Source organism: Thunnus thynnus, chromosome 1 (genome assembly GCF_963924715.1).
Source record: "Thunnus thynnus chromosome 1, fThuThy2.1, whole genome shotgun sequence".
Classification (NCBI taxonomy): domain Eukaryota; kingdom Metazoa; phylum Chordata; class Actinopteri; order Scombriformes; family Scombridae; genus Thunnus; species Thunnus thynnus.
Window position 1 is genome coordinate 41,620,751 of NC_089517.1, and position 19,473 is coordinate 41,640,223.

At 43.4% G+C, this 19,473-nt stretch overlaps 1 protein-coding gene across 20 annotated transcripts in view; it reads left to right on the forward strand.

Moving 5' to 3' along the window:
- celf1 (cugbp, Elav-like family member 1) overlaps positions 1 to 19,473 on the forward strand; it is a 204,420-nt gene that overhangs the window by 103,449 nt on the left and 81,498 nt on the right. For 2 of the 20 annotated variants that reach the window (XM_067598232.1, XM_067598241.1), the window contains exon 1: positions 10,862 to 11,253. The exons of 15 other annotated variants lie outside the window; for them this stretch is intronic. In XM_067598232.1, the coding sequence (XP_067454333.1) occupies positions 11,039 to 11,253 (215 nt within the window). In that variant the 5' untranslated portion in view covers positions 10,862 to 11,038. Of the gene's footprint in view, positions 1 to 10,858; positions 11,254 to 19,473 lie in introns of those variants that run through there. 3 more of the 20 variants (XM_067598267.1, XM_067598256.1, XM_067598247.1) reach the window with 3 other exon arrangements.

A 19,473-nucleotide genomic window follows, 5' to 3' on the forward strand; every position in this document is an offset into this window, starting at 1 on the left:
GATAAAATGTAAAAATTAAACCCCAAAGTGCCAAAATGTGCTCTCTAGCGCCACCTACGTATCTAAAACGGCCACCACGGCCCGTAGGAATGTCGTAGAGAGATCGAACCAAAACTCAATTATTCGTCTCATCAAGACCTACAAATCATACGCTGACACCCCTGACCTAAATCCAACAGGAAATCTGCAATGTCAATTTAAAGTATGATTTTTTTGCCAATTTTGGACCTTGAATAAACGCTATCTCCTCCTAGGGCGTTAATGGTATCGGCTTCAAACTTTAATACATGACTTATCACACTGTGTTGAGCAAAAGTTATTAAAAACTTTGTAATAACTCGAACGGTTTAGATTTAGTAAGCCCTGAAAGTTGGAGTGCGACATTACACCTTACAATGTAAACCAATGGGGAGGCAAATTCTTGGCATGGACTTTGTGCCAAACTGGGGCATCTGGCGTCTAAACTATAAGTCCGACCACTTTCAAACCTGTATCAATGGATTCGCGACGGAAATTCCTACAAAAAAATGATATTTTTATGTAGGATTTGGCTAAAGTTATGGGATTTATGAGGATTTTTCACAAGAAGATCACTTTGAAATCTTTCCTTCCAACTGTGAGGGAGAGAGAGAGAATGGGAGGGGGGGGATGGGTAAAGTAAACATCTACTGCCTGTGACAGAAGCCCTTGGACTGCACCACACTCCAGCTACTTAATGCTTCTACATATCTGACAGCAGTGTTCAATCCTTACTTTTTTTCAAGGAGTACATGTGCTCCTAAACGACAGAAATTAGGAGCATACATATAACTTTAGGAGCACACTGAAAAATGTTCAAGTAAGAGTTTCTTAAAGAAAACAATTCATTACATACATATTTACAATTGATCACATACATATTTAAACTCTTTGTGTGTGTGTGTGTGTGTGTGTGTGTGTGTGTGTATGTAAATCACAATTTGCTGTTTTTAGGGGTGCTTGATTATGGTAAAAATTATAATCACAATCATTTTTGTTCAATACTGAGATCATGATTATTTAACATGATCACTTTTTGACTGTCATCTTCTCCAATTGCTGTTGTTCATACATGCACATATTTTTTCTAACTTGGCTGAGGAGACTATTACATATGTAATCATATATTGTAGTAATGATTAAGAAAAACTATAGCCTATATGAGGGAAAAACTCAGGAAGGCTGGAGTTCCGGAGCTCCGTATTAAAACTGTAATGGACCTGCCATGAGGGTGGAGCAAACTCCATTTCCAAGGATGCTTTGCGATTTTCACACTTCAGCAGGGAGCAGTCAACATCGGTCCCTCATTGGCGGAGACGCTCCTGCACAGCGGAGCGTCCTGAGGACGCAGCCATGACATCACCACCCCTTTATAAGCGAGCACGCCCGAAATATACGTCTTTCCCATGTCACTGAGCTAGGAGTAACTCCTGTTTCCCTGTGAGTTAGCTTGACTACCCCACGAACATGTTTTCCCCTCATCGAAGACTCCCCTCGTCGGACGAGACGAGACTTTGCCCGTGTTCACCCGAACACATTCCTGGACCCGAGAGAGACCGCTGCTGCAACCAGCGTCCTCAAATTCCCCCGAGAAAGAGGAAATGAAGTTACTTCGGGATAACGTGGACCGGCTCTGCCCTGCGCGTCTTCGCCGAGTCATCTCTGCTGTTCTCTCCGCCACTCCACTCAGAGCCAGCTGCCGTGTTTTCGCCGACCTGTTTTACCTTGATGGTCACGGTGTTTTTTCCGCAGGTTTCACTTCACTCAGCTGGCCGACAGACCCGCTGATTCTCTCCGCTTTAACCTAAATAGCAATTCGGGACTCGGTGCTCCGTTTGGATCTAAACAGAGAGCCGGGGTTAGCTGAGAGGCTAGCAGAGGCTAACTGGTTGTGCTTCTTTCGGTCATGCTGCAATTAACGCTCCGCTGCTGCCTGTTCTCCGCTTTAACCTAAATAACAAATCGGGACTCGGTGCTCCGTTTGGATCTAAACAAAGAGCCGGGGTTAGCTGAGAGGCTAGCAGAGGCTAACTGGTTGTGCTTCTTTCGGTCATGCTGCAGTTAACGCTCCGCTGCTGCCTGTTTGCTGCCTGTTAGTTGTGTTCACCACGCTTGACTATTTTGTGTTTGTCCCGCTCGGGACTACTGTGTTTGTGCTGCCGTGAGTGAGAAAGTAAACTGATTTGTCGATCTTAAAACAGACAACGTGCGTTACAGACTGCCGTCCGTACGTGCGCTCTCTGTGGAAAAAGAACCGCTTCTCTCTCTCTCACGATCGCTTTCCCTCCTCCCTCTCTTGTGACTAACACCATACTCACGTGCGCAAAGATACACGCACCGACATCGTTTTGCACATCTGATGGTCAGATAACGTCGGACAAAAGTGTCCAACCTGCAAGTGTCCAACCCTGTGCAAAGCTGTTTGTGTTTTGTTTGGTAGAATTAGATTTTAGAATAGCTATTTATTGAATGAAGCATTTGTTAACTTTGTTAATTTTGCTAAGTTTCATAAACACTGTTATATCTTTAAAGAGAAGTTCTTTAGTCATTATTGGTAACATATTGTGAAAAGTGGCTGATTGAAGGAGTCAGAGCTCAAATTCAACCCCTCTTTGTTCACCCTTGACTGATTATCTCTCAGATATTAACATTCTAGGTGAACTCCCATTTATGAGACTACCTTGCTCGGTTATTGGCCCCGGTTTCGGGGTGGTGCTTCGTATCTGTTAGTTCATATTAATAATTCTGTTAATTGTTATAATTAATTATTATTGATAATTGATAATTATAGCAAATAATTAACTGTGTTCTTCGCAGATTCCTACAGTTGGTACCTGAATTACTGATTAAGGTTAACAATATTTTGATTTCATAATTCATAATTGTCTGTGAACGGAGGGGTGGGCTCACAGAGAGACACTGGTTAGTATTGTGTGTAAAAAGACTCTCACACTGATCATCTCCAAACGCTTTCTTGGTTCCCACAAGCTCAACTGACTGCGCCGCGGCCCGCTGTGCGCAAGGGCGCGAAGGCCCGTTCAACGCTGCTTGCAGCTTTAATTTCTTTCTTCTTTCTTGTTACGCCACTTTAACTCTAAATTTGACCCCCTAAACATGCTCAAAAACTCACCAAATTTGGCACGCACATCAGGAATGGTGAAAAATTTGATAAAATGTAAAAATTAAACCCCAAAGTGCCAAAATGTGCTCTCTAGCGCCACCTATGTATCTAAAACGGCCACCACGGCCCGTAGGAATGTCGTAGAGAGATCGAACCAAAACTCAATTATTCGTCTCATCAAGACCTACAAATCATACGCTGACACCCCTGACCTAAATCCAACAGGAAATCTGCAATGTCAATTTCAAAATACGAATTTTTGCCAATTTTGGACCTTGAATAAACGCTATCTCCTCCTAGGGCGTTAATGGTATCGGCTTCAAACTTGAATACATGACTTATCACACTGTGTTGAGCAAAAGTTATTAAAAACTTTGTAATAACTCGAACGGTTTAGATTTAGTAAGCCCTGAAAGTTGGAGTGCGACATTACACCTTACAATGTAAACCAATGGGGAGGCAAATTCTGGGCATGGACTTTGTGCCAAACTGGGGCATCTGGCGTCTAAACTATAAGTCCCACCACTTTCAAACCTGTATCAATGGATTCGCGACGAAAATTCCTACAAAAAAATGATATTTTTATGTAGGATTTGGCCAAAGTTATGGGATTTATGAGGATATTTCACAAGAAGATCACTTTGAAATCTTTCCTTCCAACTGTGAGGGAGAGAGAGAGAATGGGAGGGGGGGATGGGTAAAGTAAACATCTACTGCCTGTGACAGAAGCCCTTGGACTGCACCACACTCCAGTTACTTAGTGCTTCTACACATGTGACAGCAGTGTTCAATCTTTACTTTTTTTCAAGAAGTACATGTGCTCCTAAAAGACAAAAATTGGGAGCATACATATAACTTCAGGAGCACACTGAAAAATGTTCAAGTAAGAGTTTCTTAAAGAAAACAATTCATTACATACATATTTACAATTGATCACATACATATTTAAACTCTGTGTGTGTGTGTGTGTGTGTGTGTGTGTGTGTGTGTGTGTGTGTATGTAAATCACAATTTGCTGTTTTTAGGGGTGCTTGATTATGGCAAAAATAATAAACACAATCATTTTTGTTCAATATTGAGATCATGATTATTTAACATGATTACTTTTTGCTTGTCATCTTCTCCAATTGCTGTTGTTCATACATGCACATATTTTTTCTGACTTGGCTGAGGGGACTATTTTACATGTGATAATATATTGTACTAATGATCAAGAAAGACTATAGCTGATATGAGGGAAAAACTCAGGAAGAGGGTGGCAGTAATGCACCCAATGTGCTGGTTGCCAACCGTTGTTGCCAACCAGAAAGGGGAGGGTAAAATATTTTTCCTCACAGAGTGGTACATCCTGTCAGCCGAGGGATTTCCTATCTGTGCAGCTGAACACGGTAGTTCTCTACGGACTGTTTTACCGTGATGGTCACGGTGTTTTTTCCGCAGGTTTCACTTCACTCAGCTGGCCGACAGACCCGCTGATTCTCTCCGCTTTAACCTAAATAACAAATCGGGACTCGGTGCTCCGTTTGGATCTAAACAGAGAGCCGGGGTTAGCTGAGAGGCTAGCAGAGGCGAACGCGTTGTGCTTCTTTCGGTCATGCTGCAGTTAACGCTCCGCTGCTCCCTGTTTGCTGCCTGTTCTCTGCTTTAACCTAAATAACAAATCGGGACTCGGTGCTCCGTTTGGATCTAAACAGAGAGCCGGGGTTAGCTGCGAGGCTAGCAGAGGCGAACTGGTTGTGCTTCTTTCGGTCATGCTGCAGTTAACGCTCCGCTGCTGCCTGTTTGCTGCCTGTTAGTTGTGTTCACCACGCTAGACTATTTTGTGTTTGTCCCGCTCGGGACTACTGTGTTTGTGCTGCCGTGAGTGAGAAAGTAAACTGATTTGTCGATCTTAAACCAGACAACGTGCGTTACAGACTGCCGTCCATATGTGCGCTCTCTGTGGAAAAAGAACCGCTTCTCTCTCTCTCACGATCGCTTTCCCTCCTCCCTCTCTTGTGACTAACACCATACTCATGCGAGCACAGATACACGCACTGACATCGTTTTGCACATCTGATGGTCAGATAACGTGGGACAAAAGTGTCCAACCTGCAAGTGTCCAACCCCGTGCAAAGCTGTTTGTGTTTTGTTTGGTAGAATTAGATTTTAGAATAGCTATTTATTGAATGAAGCATTTGTTAACTTTGTTAATTTTGCTAAGTTTAAAAAACACTGTTATATCTTTAAAGAGAAGTTCTTTAGTCATTATTGGTAACATATTGTGAAAAGTGGCTGATTGAAGGAGTCAGAGCTCGAATTCAACCCTTCTTTGTTCACCCTTGAATGATTATCTCTCAGATATGAACATTCTAGGTGAACTCCCATTTACGAGACTACCTTGCTCGGTTATTGGTCCTGGTTTCGGGGTGGTGCTTCGTATCTGTTAGTTCATATTAATAATTCTGTTAATTGTTATAATTAATTATTATTGATAATTGATAATTATAGCAAATAATGAACTGTGTTCTTCGCAGATCCTACAGTTGGTACCTGAATTATTGATTAAGGTTAACAATATTTTGATTTCATAATTCATAATTGTCTGTGAACAGAGGGGTGGGCTCACAGAGAGACACTGGTTAGTATTGTGTGTAAAAAGACTCTCACACTGATCATCTCCAAACGTTTTCTTGGTTCCCACAAGCTCAACTGACTGCGCCGCGGCCCGACGTGCGCAAGGGCGCGAAGGCCCGTTCAACGCTGCTCGCAGCTTTAATTAGGGCCCGAGCACCGACCGGTGCGAAGCCCTATTGAAACTGAAGGAATTATTATTATTATTAGGGCCCGAGCACCGACCGGTGCGAAGCCCTATTGAAACTGAAGGAGTTATTAGGGCCCGAGCACCGACCGGTGCGAAGCCCTATTGAAACTGAAGGAATTATTAGGGCCCGAGCACCGACCGGTGCGAAGCCCTATTGAAACTGAAGGAATTATTAGGGCCCGAGCACCGACCGGTGCGAAGCCCTATTGAAACTGAAGGAGTTATTACTATTATTAGGGCCTGAGCACCGACCGGTGCGAAGCCCTATTGAAACTGAAGGAGTTATTATTATTATTAGGGCCCGAGCACCTACCGGTGCGAAGCCCTATTGAAACTGAAGGAATTATTATTATTATTATTATTCCTCCGAAACAAACGCATTTTTGAGGGCCTAAACATGCACGAAAACTCATGAAAATTTGCACAGATGTCAGGACTGGCGAAAATTTCGATATTTTATGGGTCTCGAAATAAAGCGGGACAAAATGGCTCGACAGCGCCACCTAGAAAGTCAAGAAAATTGAGCCCCTCGATACAGATTGTCGTAGGAGAACGAAATTCGGTATGCATATGTATCATGACCAGACGCACCAAAAAGTCTCAAGGACACATAGCCTAACTCCAACAGGAAGTCGGCCATTTTGTATCAAAGTTGAAATTTTGCACCGATTTTGTCATTTCCAGCCCGCATACTTTAACGAACTCCTCCTAGAGATTTGACCCCAGGACTTTCAAATTCGGTCCGTATCATCTACAGGCATAGGAGATTAAAAGTTGCTAAAACAATTCTCATTAGTCTTTCCTAGGGGGCGTGGCTGGGCGGCGAATTTCGATCCTTCGCCATGAAAAATGAAACGGCTATAACTCCGGCATACATGATCCTAAGAGAGCCAAACCTTTTGTGCTTCATAAGAGTCCCGCCCTGAACGGGTCCATGTGACAATACAGGATATGAGTCATAGCGCCACCTCCTGGCAACAGGAAGTTACATGTTTTACGCTCTGACACCCTGTGGGCAGCACGGTGATCGAATCCAGCTGAAATTTACTGAGAATAGCCTCAAGACCTTGGAGATCTTATATTATGAAGTTGGTGACCCTTCGTTGAAAGGTGTTGCCATGGCGACGCGGCGAATTTCGATGTGACGCCATGAAATTTCAATGCCTTATAACTTGACTCCACGTGGTCTGATCTTTTCCAAATTTCATATGCTTGTTAAGAGTCCCGATCTGAACACATGTTCAGTCTCATATTTAGCGAAAGTCATAGTGCCACCTACTGGCAACAGGAAGTATCATGCGTCGTACTTTGTCTAATTACTCCTAGGAAATTTGGCTGATGCACCTGAAATTAAGTCAGCTAATAAACAAGACCTTGGTGATGCTACATTTGGCAGCTCATGACCCAAAACTGAATGCTGTTACCATGGCGACACATCCTTCGCCATGAAATATGATACTGTTTTACAGGGAGAAGGGATTGCTCTACAGTCATAAAACTTGACACACATGTCTAGAGTGATGTCAGCTAAAATCCTATGTGGTCGCTTTGAATGGGCGTGGCAAAATGGCTCAACAGCGCCCCCTTTAAAATTTCAAAATTGCTGCCCCGCCTTCCAGATTAACGTAGAAAGATGAAATTCACAGGGCACATGTATAATGTCAACACGCACAAAAAAGCCTCTTGAAGCCTTATTGTAAGTCGAACAGGAAGTCGGCCATCTTGAAAAAAATGGTACATTTTCGCCTTTTCTTGGCCATTTCGCATACCTTGTATTTTAAAGAACTCCTCCTACAGAATCCATCGTAAGGACTTAAAAATCAGTGTGTGTCATCTAGACTAGTGTATGATCATGATGGTTTGGCCGTGGCGTGGCGTTGAGTTTTGATGTTTCGCCATGACAGAGGAAATTGATATAACTTGAGTGTACATGGTTGGATCTGCCTCAAACTTTACACAACAAGTCACTGACAAAAGCCCTTCAACTGAGCGTCACTTCGACATGCGCTGGGGTGCGAGGGCCCGATCATCGCTGCTTGCAGCTTTAATTATTATTATTATTATTAGGGCCCGAGCACCGACCGGTGCGAAGCCCTATTGAAACTGAAGGAATTATTATTATTATTATTATTCCTCCGAAACAAACGCATTTTTGAGGGCCTAAACATGCACGAAAACTCATGAAAATTTGCACAGATGTCAGGACTGGCGAAAATTTCGATATTTTATGGGTCTCGAAATAAAGCGGGACAAAATGGCTTGACAGCGCCACCTAGAAAGTCAAGAAAATTGAGCCCCTCGATACAGATTGTCGTAGGAGAACGAAATTCGGTATGCATATGTATCATGACCAGACGCACCAAAAAGTCTCAAGGACACATAGCCTAACTCCAACAGGAAGTCGGCCATTTTGTATCAAAGTTGAAATTTTGCACCGATTTTGTCATTTCCAGCCCGCATACTTTAACTAACTCCTCCTAGAGATTTGACCCCAGGACTTTCAAATTCGGTCCGTATCATCTACAGGCATAGGAGATTAAAAGTTGCTAAAACAATTCTCATTAGTCTTTCTTAGGGGGCGTGGCTGGGCGGCGAATTTCGATCCTTCGCCATGAAAAATGAAACGGCTATAACTCCGGCATACATGATCCTAAGAGAGCCAAACCTTTTGTGCTTCATAAGAGTCCCGCCCTGAACGGGTCCATGTGACAATACAGGATCTGAGTCATAGTGCCACCTACTGGCAACAGGAAGTTACATGTTTTACGCTCTGACGCCCTGTGGGCAGCACGGTGATGGAATCCAGCTGAAATTTACTGAGAATAGCCTCAAGACCTTGGAGATCTTATATTATGAAGTTGGTGACCCTTCGTTGAAAGGTGTTGCCATGGCGACGCGGCGAATTTCGATGTGACGCCATGAAATTTCAATGCCTTATAACTTGACTCCACGTGGTCTGATCTTTTCCAAATTTCATATGCTTGTTAAGAGTCCCAATCTGAACACATGTTCAGTCTCATATTTAGCGAAAGTCATAGCGCCACCTACTGGCAACAGGAAGTATCATGCGTCGTACTTTGTCTAATTACTCCTAGGAAATTGGGCTGATGCACCTGAAATTAAGTCAGCTAATAAACAAGACCTTGGTGATGCTACATTTGGCAGCTCATGACCCAAAACTGAATGCTGTTACCATGGCGACACATCCTTCGCCATGAAATATGATACTGTTTTTCAGGGAGAAGGGATTGCTCTACAGTCATGAAACTTGACACACATGTCTAGAGTGATGTCAGCTAAAATCCTATGTGGTCGCTTTGAATGGGCGTGGCAAAATGGCTCAACAGCGCCCCCTTTAAAATTTCAAAATTGCAGCCCCGCCTTCCAGATTAACGTAGAAAGATGAAATTCACAGGGCACATGTATAATGTCAACACGCACAAAAAAGCCTCTTGAAGCCTTATTGTAAGTCGAACAGGAAGTCGGCCATCTTGAAAAACTGGTCAATTTTCGCCTTTTTTTGGCCATTTCGCATACCTTGTATTTTAACGCACTCTTCCTACAGATTTCATCGTAAGGACTTCAAAATCAGTGTGTGTCATCTAGAGTAGTGTATGATCATGATGGTTTGGCCGTGGCGTGGCGTTGAGTTTTGATGTTTCGCCATGACAGAGGAAATTGATATAACTTGAGTGTACATGGTTGGATCTGCCTCAAACTTAACACAACAAGTCACTGACAAAAGCCCTTCGACTGAGCGTCACTTCGACATGCGCTGGGGTGCGAGGGCCCGATCATCGCTGCTTGCAGCTTTAATTAGGGCCCGAGCACCGACCGGTGCGAAGCCCTATTGAAACTGAAGGAATTATTAGGGCCCGAGCACCGACCGGTGCGAAGCCCTATTGAAACTGAAGGAGTTATTATTATTATTATTATTAGGGCCTGAGCCCAAAGGGCGAAGACCCTATTGTTTTTCGTGTGTTTGTTTCTTTCATTATTATTACGCCACTTTAACTCTAAATTTGACCCCCTAAACATGCTCAAAAACTCACCAAATTTGGCAGGCACATCAGGTCTGGTGAAAAATTTGATAAAATGTAAAAATTAAACCCCAAAGTGCCAAAATGTGCTCTCTAGCGCCACCTATGTATCTAAAACGGCCACCACGGCCCGTAGGAATGTCGTAGAGAGATCGAACCAAAACTCAATTATTCGTCTCATCAAGACCTACAAATCATACGCTGACACCCCTGACCTAAATCCAACAGGAAATCTGCAATGTCAATTTCAAAATACCATTTTTTGCCAATTTTGGACCTTGAATAAACGCTATCTCCTCCTAGGGCGTTAATGGTATCGGCTTCAAACTTTAATACATGACTTATAACACTGTGTTGAGCAAAAGTTATTAAAAACTTTGTAATAACTCGAACGGTTTAGATTTAGTAAGCCCTGAAAGTTGGAGTGCGACATTACACCTTACAATGTAAACCAATGGGGAGGCAAATTCTGGGCATGGACTTTGTGCCAAACTGGGGCATCTGGCGTCTAAACTATAAGTCCCACCACTTTCAAACCTGTATCAATGTATTTGCGACGAAAATTCCTACAAAAAAATGATATTTTTATGTAGGATTTGGCCAAAGTTATGGGATTTATGAGGATTTTTCACAAGAAGATCAGTTTGAAATCTTTCCTTCCAACTGTGAGGGAGAGAGAGAGAATGGGAGGGGGGGGATGGGTAAAGTAAACATCTACTCCATTTCCAAGGATGCTTTGCGATTTTCACACCTCAGCAGGGAGCAGTCAACATCGGTCCCTCATTGGCGGAGACGCTCCTGCACAGCCATGACATCACCACCCCTTTATAAGCGAGCACGCCCGAAATACACGTCTTTCCCATGTCACTGAGCTAGGGGTAACTCCTGTTCCCCTGTGAGTTAGCTTGACTACCCCACGAACATGTTTTCCCCTCATCGAAGACTCCCCTCGTCGGACGAGACGAGACTTTGCCCGTGTTCACCCGAACACATTCCTGGAGCCGAGAGAGACCGCTGCTGCAACCAGCGTCCTCAAATTCCCCCGAGAAAGAGGAAATGAAGTTACTTCGGGATAACGTGGACCGGCTCTGCCCTGCGCGTCTTCGCCGAGTCGTCTCTGCTGTTCTCTCCGCCACTCCACTCAGAGCCAGCTGCCGTGTTTCCGCCGACGTGCGAGAACGGCACCGTCTGCCTCCGAGCCAAGAACAAAGATGGACATTAAGACGGACTACACACACACACACAACCTGCGCACTTTCTGAAGCGACCAAGTAAGAGGCATAAGTCTGGGCATAGGCAGTGTTAGTTGTGTGTTCTTTTCAGCATCAGTTGCTGTTGTTTAGCATTTAGCCTTTTTAGCTTTATTGCTATTGTTCTTGTTGTGTGAGTTGACGGACCGCCGAGTCCATTTTTCTCTGCTTTACTCTGAGTAGTATTTTAAGTTTGCTGCCTGTTAGTTATGTTCACTACGCTAGACTATTTTGTGTTTGTCCCGCTCGGGACTACTGCTGTCTTTCTGCCGCCGTGAGTGAGAAAGTAACTGCTTTGTCGATCTGAAACCAGACAACGTACGTTACAGACTGCCGTCCGTACGTGCGCTCTCTGTGGACAAAAGAGCCGCTTCTCTCCCTCTCACGATCGCTTTCCCTCCTTCCTCTCTTGCTACTAACACACACACACACACACACACACATACATATATACATACATACATACATACACGCATTCCCCTGCAAGTGTCCAACCCTGTGCAAAGCTGTTTGTGTTTTGTTTGGTAGAATTAGATTTTAGAATAGCTATTTATTGAATGAAGCATTTGTTCACTTTGTTAATTTTGCTAAGTTTCATAAACACTGTTATATCTTTAAAGAGAAGTTCTTTTGTCATTATTGGTAACATATTGTGAAAAGTGGCTGATTGAAGGAGTCAGAGCTCGAATTTAACCGTTCTTTTTACCCTTGAATGTTGATATCTCTCAGATATTAACATTCTAGGTGAACTCCCATTTATGAGATTACCCTGTTCGGTTATTAGTCCCGGTTTCGGGATGGTGCTTCGTATTTGTTAGTTCATATTAATAATTCTGTTAATTGTTATAATTATTTATTATTGATAATTGATAATTATAGCAAATAATCAACTGTGTTCCTTGCAGATCCTACAGTTGGTGCCTGAATTATTGATTAAGGTTAACAATATTTTGATTTCATAATCTATAATTACCTGTGATAAACAGAGGGGTGCGCTCACAGAGAGAAAGTGGTTAGTATTGTGTGTCAAAAGACTCTCACACTGATCATCTCCAAACGTTTTCTTGGTTCCCAGAAGCTCAGCTGACTGCGCCGCGGCCGATGTGCGCATGGGCGCGAAGGCCCGTTCAACGCTGCTTGCAGCTTTAATTAGGGCCTGAGCCCAAAGGGCGAAGACCCTATTGTTTTTCGTGTGTTTGTTTCTTTCTTTATTATTACGCCACTTTAACTCTAAATGTGACCCCCTAAACATGCTCAAAAACTCACCAAATTTGGCACGCACATCAGGAATGGTGAAAAATTTGATAAAATGTAAAAATTAAACCCCAAAGTGCCAAAATGTGCTCTCTAGCGCCACCTATGTATCTAAAACGCCCGCCACGGCCCGTAGGAATGTCGTAGAGAGATCGAACCAAAACTCAATTATTCGTCTCATCAAGACCTACAAATCATACGCTGACACCCCTGACCTAAATCCAACAGGAAATCTGCAATGTCCATTTCAAAGTATGATTTTTTGCCAATTTTGGACCTTGAATAAACGCTATCTCCTCCTAGGGCGTTAATGGTATCGGCCTCAAACTTTAATACATGACTTATCACACTGTGTTGAGCAAAAGTTATTAAAAACTTTGTAATAACTCGAACGGTTTAGATTTAGTAAGCCCTGAAAGTTGGAGTGCGACATTACACCTTACAATGTAAACCAATGGGGAGGCAAATTCTGGGCATGGCCTTTGTGCCAAACTGGGGCATCTGGCGTCTAAACTATAAGTCCGACCACTTTCAAACCTGTATCAATGGATTCGCGACGAAAATTCCTACAAAAAAATGATATTTTTATGTAGGATTTGGCCAAAGTTATGGGATTTATGAGGATTTTTCACAAGAAGATCACTTTGAAATCTTTCCTTTCAACTGTGAGGGAGAGAGAGAGAATGGGAGGGGGGGGATGGGTAAAGTAAACATCTACTGCCTGTGACAGAAGCCCTTGGACTGCACCACACTCCAGTTACTTAATGCTTCTACATATCTGACAGCAGTGTTCAATCCTTACTTTTTTTCAAGGAGTACATGTGCTCCTAAACGACAGAAATTAGGAGCATACATATAACTTTAGGAGCACACTGAAAAATGTTCAAGTAAGAGTTTCTTAAAGAAAACAATTCATTACATACATATTTACAATTGATCACATACATATTTAAACTCTGTGTGTGTGTGTGTGTGTGTGTGTGTGTGTATGTAAATCACAATTTGCTGTTTTTAGGGGTGCTTGATTATGGCAAAAATTATAATCACAATCATTTTTGTTCAATATTGAGATCATGATTATTTAACATGATTACTTTTTGACTGTCATCTTCTCCAATTGCTGTTGTTCATACATGCACATATTTTTTCTAACTTGGCGGAGGAGACTATTACATATGTAATCATATATTGTAGTAATGATTAAGAAAAACTATAGCCTATATGAGGGAAAAACTCAGGAAGGCTGGAGTTCCGGAGCTCCGTATTAAAACTGTAATGGACCTGCCATGAGGGTGGAGCAAACTCCATTTCCAAGGATGCTTTGCGATTTTCACACTTCAGCAGGGAGCAGTCAACATCGGTCCCTCATTGGCGGAGACGCTCCTGCACAGCGGAGCGTCCTGAGGACGCAGCCATGACATCACCACCCCTTTATAAGCGAGCACGCCCAAACTACACGTCTTTCCCATGTCACTGAGCTAGGGGTAACTCCTGTTCCCCTGTGAGTTAGCTTGACTACCCCACGAACATGTTTTCCCCTCATCGAAGATTCCCCTCGTCGGACGAGACGAGACTTTGCCCGTGTTCACCCGAACACATTCCTGGACCCGAGAGAGACCGCTGCTGCAACCAGCGTCCTCAAATTCCCCCGAGAAAGAGGAAATGAAGTTACTTCGGGATAACGTGGACCGGCTCTGCCCTGCGCGTCTTCGCCGAGTCATCTCTGCTGTTCTCTCCGCCACTCCACTCAGAACCAGCTGCCGTGTTTTCGCCGACCTGTTTTACCTTGATGGTCACGGTGTTTTTTCCGCAGGTTTCACTTCACTCAGCTGGCCGACAGACCCGCTGATTCTCTCCGCTTTAACCTAAATAGCAATTCGGGACTCGGTGCTCCGTTTGGATCTAAACAGAGAGCCGGGGTTAGCTGAGAGGCTAGCAGAGGCTAACTGGTTGTGCTTCTTTCGGTCATGCTGCAGTTAACGCTCCGCTGCTGCCTGTTTGCTGCCTGTTAGTTGTGTTCACCACGCTTGACTATTTTGTGTTTGTCCCGCTCGGGACTACTGTGTTTGTGCTGCCGTGAGTGAGAAAGTAAACTGATTTGTCGATCTTAAACCAGACAACGTGCGTTACAGACTGCTGTCCGTACGTGCGCTCTCTGTGGAAAAAGAACCGCTTCTCTCTCTCTCACGATCGCTCTCCCTCCTCCCTCTCTTGTGACTAACACCATACTCACGCGCGCACAGATACACGCACCGACATCGTTTTGCACATCTGATGGTCAGATAACGTCGGACAAAAGTGTCCAACCTGCAAGTGTCCAACCCTGTGCAAAGCTGTTTGTGTTTTGTTTGGTAGAATTAGATTTTAGAATAGCTATTTATTGAATGAAGCATTTGTTAACTTTGTTAATTTTGCTAAGTTTCATAAACACTGTTATATCTTTAAAGAGAAGTTCTTTAGTCATTATTGGTAACATATTGTGAAAAGTGGCTGATTGAAGGAGTCAGAGCTCGAATTCAACCCTTCTTTGTTCACCCTTGACTGATTATCTCTCAGATATTAACATTCTAGGTGAACTCCCATTTATGAGACTACCTTGCTCGGTTATTGGCCCCGGTTTCGGGGTGGTGCTTCGTATCTGTTAGTTCATATTAATAATTCTGTTAATTGTTATAATTAATTATTATTGATAATTGATAATTATAGCAAATAATTAACTGTGTTCTTCGCAGATTCCTACAGTTGGTACCTGAATTACTGATTAAGGTTAACAATATTTTGATGTCATAATTCATAATTGTCTGTGAACGGAGGGGTGGGCTCACAGAGAGACACTGGTTAGTATTGTGTGTAAAAAGACTCTCACACTGATCATCTCCAAACGTTTTCTTGGTTCCCACAAGCTCAACTGACTGCGCCGCGGCCCGCTGTGCGCAAGGGCGCGAAGGCCCGTTCAACGCTGCTTGCAGCTTTAATTATTAGGGCCCGAGCACCGACCGGTGCGAAGCCCTATTGAAACTGAAGGAGTTATTATTATTATTCCTCCGAAACAAACGCATTTTTGAGGGCCTAAACATGCACGAAAACTCATGAAAATTTGCACAGATGTCAGGACTGGCGAAAATTTCGATATTTTATGGGTCTCGAAATAAAGCGGGACAAAATGGCTCGACAGCGCCACCTAGAATTGATCCCCTCGATACAGATTGTCGTAGGAGAACGAAATTCGGTATGCATATGTATCATGACCAGACGCACCAAAAAGTCCCAAGGACACATAGCCTAACTCCAACAGGAAGTCGGCCATTTTGTATCAAAGTTGAAATTTTGCACCGATTTTGTCATTTCCAGCCCGCATACTTTAACGAACTCCTCCTAGAGATTTGACCCCAGGACTTTCAAATTCGGTCCGTATTATCTACAGGCATAGGAGATTAAAAGTTATTAAAACAATTCTCATTAGTCTTTCCTAGGGGGCGTGGCTGGGCGGCGAATTTCGATCCTTCGCCATGAAAAATGAAACGGCTATAACTCCGGCATACATGATCCTAAGAGAGCCAAACCTTTTGTGCTTCATAAGAGTCCCGCCCTGAACGGGTCCATGTGACAATACAGGATATGAGTCATAGCGCCACCTCCTGGCAACAGGAAGTTACATGTTTTACGCTCTGACGCCCTGTGGGCAGCACGGTGATGGAATCCAGCTGAAATTTACTGAGAATAGCCTCAAGACCTTGGAGATCTTATATTATGAAGTTGGTGACCCTTCGTTGAAAGGTGTTGCCATGGCGACGCGGCGAATTTCGATGTGACGCCATGAAATTTCAATGCCTTATAACTTGACTCCACGTGGTCTGATCTTTTCCAAATTTCATATGCTTGTTAAGAGTCCCAATCTGAACACATGTTCAGTCTCATATTTAGCGAAAGTCATAGCGCCACCTACTGGCAACAGGAAGTATCATGCGTCGTACTTTGTCTAATTACTCCTAGGAAATTTGGCTGATGCACCTGAAATTAAGTCAGCTAATAAACAAGACCTTGGTGATGCTACATTTGGCAGCTCATGACCCAAAACTGAATGCTGTTACCATGGCGACACATCCTTCGCCATGAAATATGATACTGTTTTTCAGGGAGAAGGGATTGCTCTACAGTCATGAAACTTGACACACATGTCTAGAGTGATGTCAGCTAAAATCCTATGTGGTCGCTTTGAATGGGCGTGGCAAAATGGCTCAACAGCGCCCCCTTTAAAATTTCAAAATTGCAGCCCCGCCTTCCAGATTAACGTAGAGAGATGAAATTCACAGGGCACATGTATAATGTCAAGACGCACAAAAAAGTCTGTTGACGCCTTATTGTAAGTCGAACAGGAAGTCGGCCATCTGGAAAAACTGGTCAATTTTCGCCTTTTTTTGGCCATTTCGCATACCTTGTATTTTAACGCACTCCTCCTACAGATGTCATCGTAAGGACTTCAAAATCAGTGTGTGTCATCTAGAGTAGTGTATGATCATGATGGTTTGGCCGTGGCGTGGCGTTGAGTTTTGATGTTTCGCCATGACAGAGGAAATTGATATAACTTGAGTGTACATGGTTGGATCTGCCTCAAACTTAACACAACAAGTCACTGACAAAAGCCCTTCGACTGAGCGTCACTTCGACATGCGCTGGGGTGCGAGGGCCCGATCATCGCTGCTTGCAGCTTTAATTATTATTATTATTATTATTCCTCCGAAACAAACGCATTTTTGAGGGCCTAAACATGCACGAAAACTCATGAAAATTTGCACAGATGTCAGGACTGGCGAAAATTTCGATATTTTATGGGTCTCGAAATAAAGCGGGACAAAATGGCTCGACAGCGCCACCTAGAAAGTCAAGAAAATTGAGCCCCTCGATACAGATTGTCGTAGGAGAACGAAATTCGGTATGCATATGTATCATGACCAGACGCACCAAAAAGTCTCAAGGACACATAGCCTAACTCCAACAGGAAGTCGGCCATTTTGTATCAAAGTTGAAATTTTGCACCGATTTTGTCATTTCCAGCCCGCATACTTTAACGAACTCCTCCTAGAGATTTGACCCCAGGACTTTCAAATTCAGTCCGTATCATCTACAGGCATAGGAGATTAAAAGTTGCTAAAACAATTCTCATTAGTCTTTCCTAGGGGGCGTGGCTGGGCGGCGAATTTCGATCCTTTGCCATGAAAAATGAAACGGCTATAACTCCGGCATACATGATCCTAAGAGAGCCAAACCTTTTGTGCTTCATAAGAGTCCCGCCCTGAACGGGTCCATGTGACAATACAGGATATGAGTCATAGCGCCACCTCCTGGCAACAGGAAGTTACATGTTTTACGCTCTGACGCCCTGTGGGCAGCACGGTGATGGAATCCAGCTGAAATTTACTGAGAATAGCCTCAAGACCTTGGAGATCGTATATTATGAAGTTGGTGACCCTTCGTTGAAAGGTGTTGCCATGGCGACGCGGCGAATTTCGATGTGACGCCATGAAATTTCAATGCCTTATAACTTGACTCCACGTGGTCTGATCTTTTCCAAATTTCATATGCTTGTTAAGAGTCCCAATCTGAACACATGTTCAGTCTCATATTTAGCGAAAGTCATAGCGCCACCTACTGGCAACAGGAAGTATCATGCGTCGTACTTTGTCTAATTACTCCTAGGAAATTTGGCTGATGCACCTGAAATTAAGTCAGCTAATAAACAAGACCTTGGTGATGCTACATTTGGCAGCTCATGACCCAAAACTGAATGCTATTACCATGGCGACACATCCTTCGCCATGAAATATGATACTGTTTTTCAGGGAGAAGGGATTGCTCTACAGTCATGAAACTTGACACACATGTCTAGAGTGATGTCAGCTAAAATCCTGTGTGGTCGCTTTGAATGGGCGTGGCAAAATGGCTCAACAGCGCCCCCTTTAAAATTTCAAAATTGCAGCCCCGCCTTCCAGATTAACGTAGAAAGATGAAATTCACAGGGCACATGTATAATGTCAACACGCACAAAAAAGCCTCTTGAAGCCTTATTGTAAGTCGAACAGGAAGTCGGCCATCTTGAAAAAAATGGTACATTTTCGCCTTTTCTTGGCCATTTCGCATACCTTGTATTTTAAAGAACTCCTCCTACAGAATCCATCGTAAGGACTTAAAAATCAGTGTGTGTCATCTAGACTAGTGTATGATCATGATGGTTTGGCCGTGGCGTGGCGTTGACTTTTGATGTTTCGCCATGACAGAGGAAATTGATATAACTTGAGTGTACACGGTTGGATCTGCCTCAAACTTTACACAACAAGTCACTGACAAAAGCCCTTCGACTGAGCGTCACTTCGACATGCGCTGGGGTGCGAGGGCCCGATCATCGCTGCTTGCAGCTTTAATTATTATTAGGGCCCGAGCACCGACCGGTGCGAAGCCCTATTGAAACTGAAGGAATTATTAGGGCCTGAGCCCAAAGGGCGAAGACCCTATTGTTTTTCGTGTGTTTGTTTCTTTCTTCTTATTATTATTCTTTATTATTACGCCACTTTAACTCTAAATTTGACCCCCTAAACATGCTCAAAAACTCACCAAATTTGGCACGCACATCAGGAATGGTGAAAAATTTGATAAAATGTAAAAATTAAACCCCAAAGTGCCAAAATGTGCTCTCTAGCGCCACCTATGTATCTAAAACGGCCACCACGGCCCGTAGGAATGTCGTAGAGAGATCGAACCAAAACTCAATTATTCGTCTCATCAAGACCTACAAATCATACGCTGACACCCCTGACCTAAATCCAACAGGAAATCTGCAATGTCAATTTTAAAGTACGATTTTTTGCCAATTTTGGACCTTGAATAAACGCTATCTCCTCCTAGGGCGTTAATGGTATCGGCTTCAAACTTTAATACATGACTTATCACACTGTGTTGAGCAAAAGTTATTAAAAACTTTGTAATAACTCG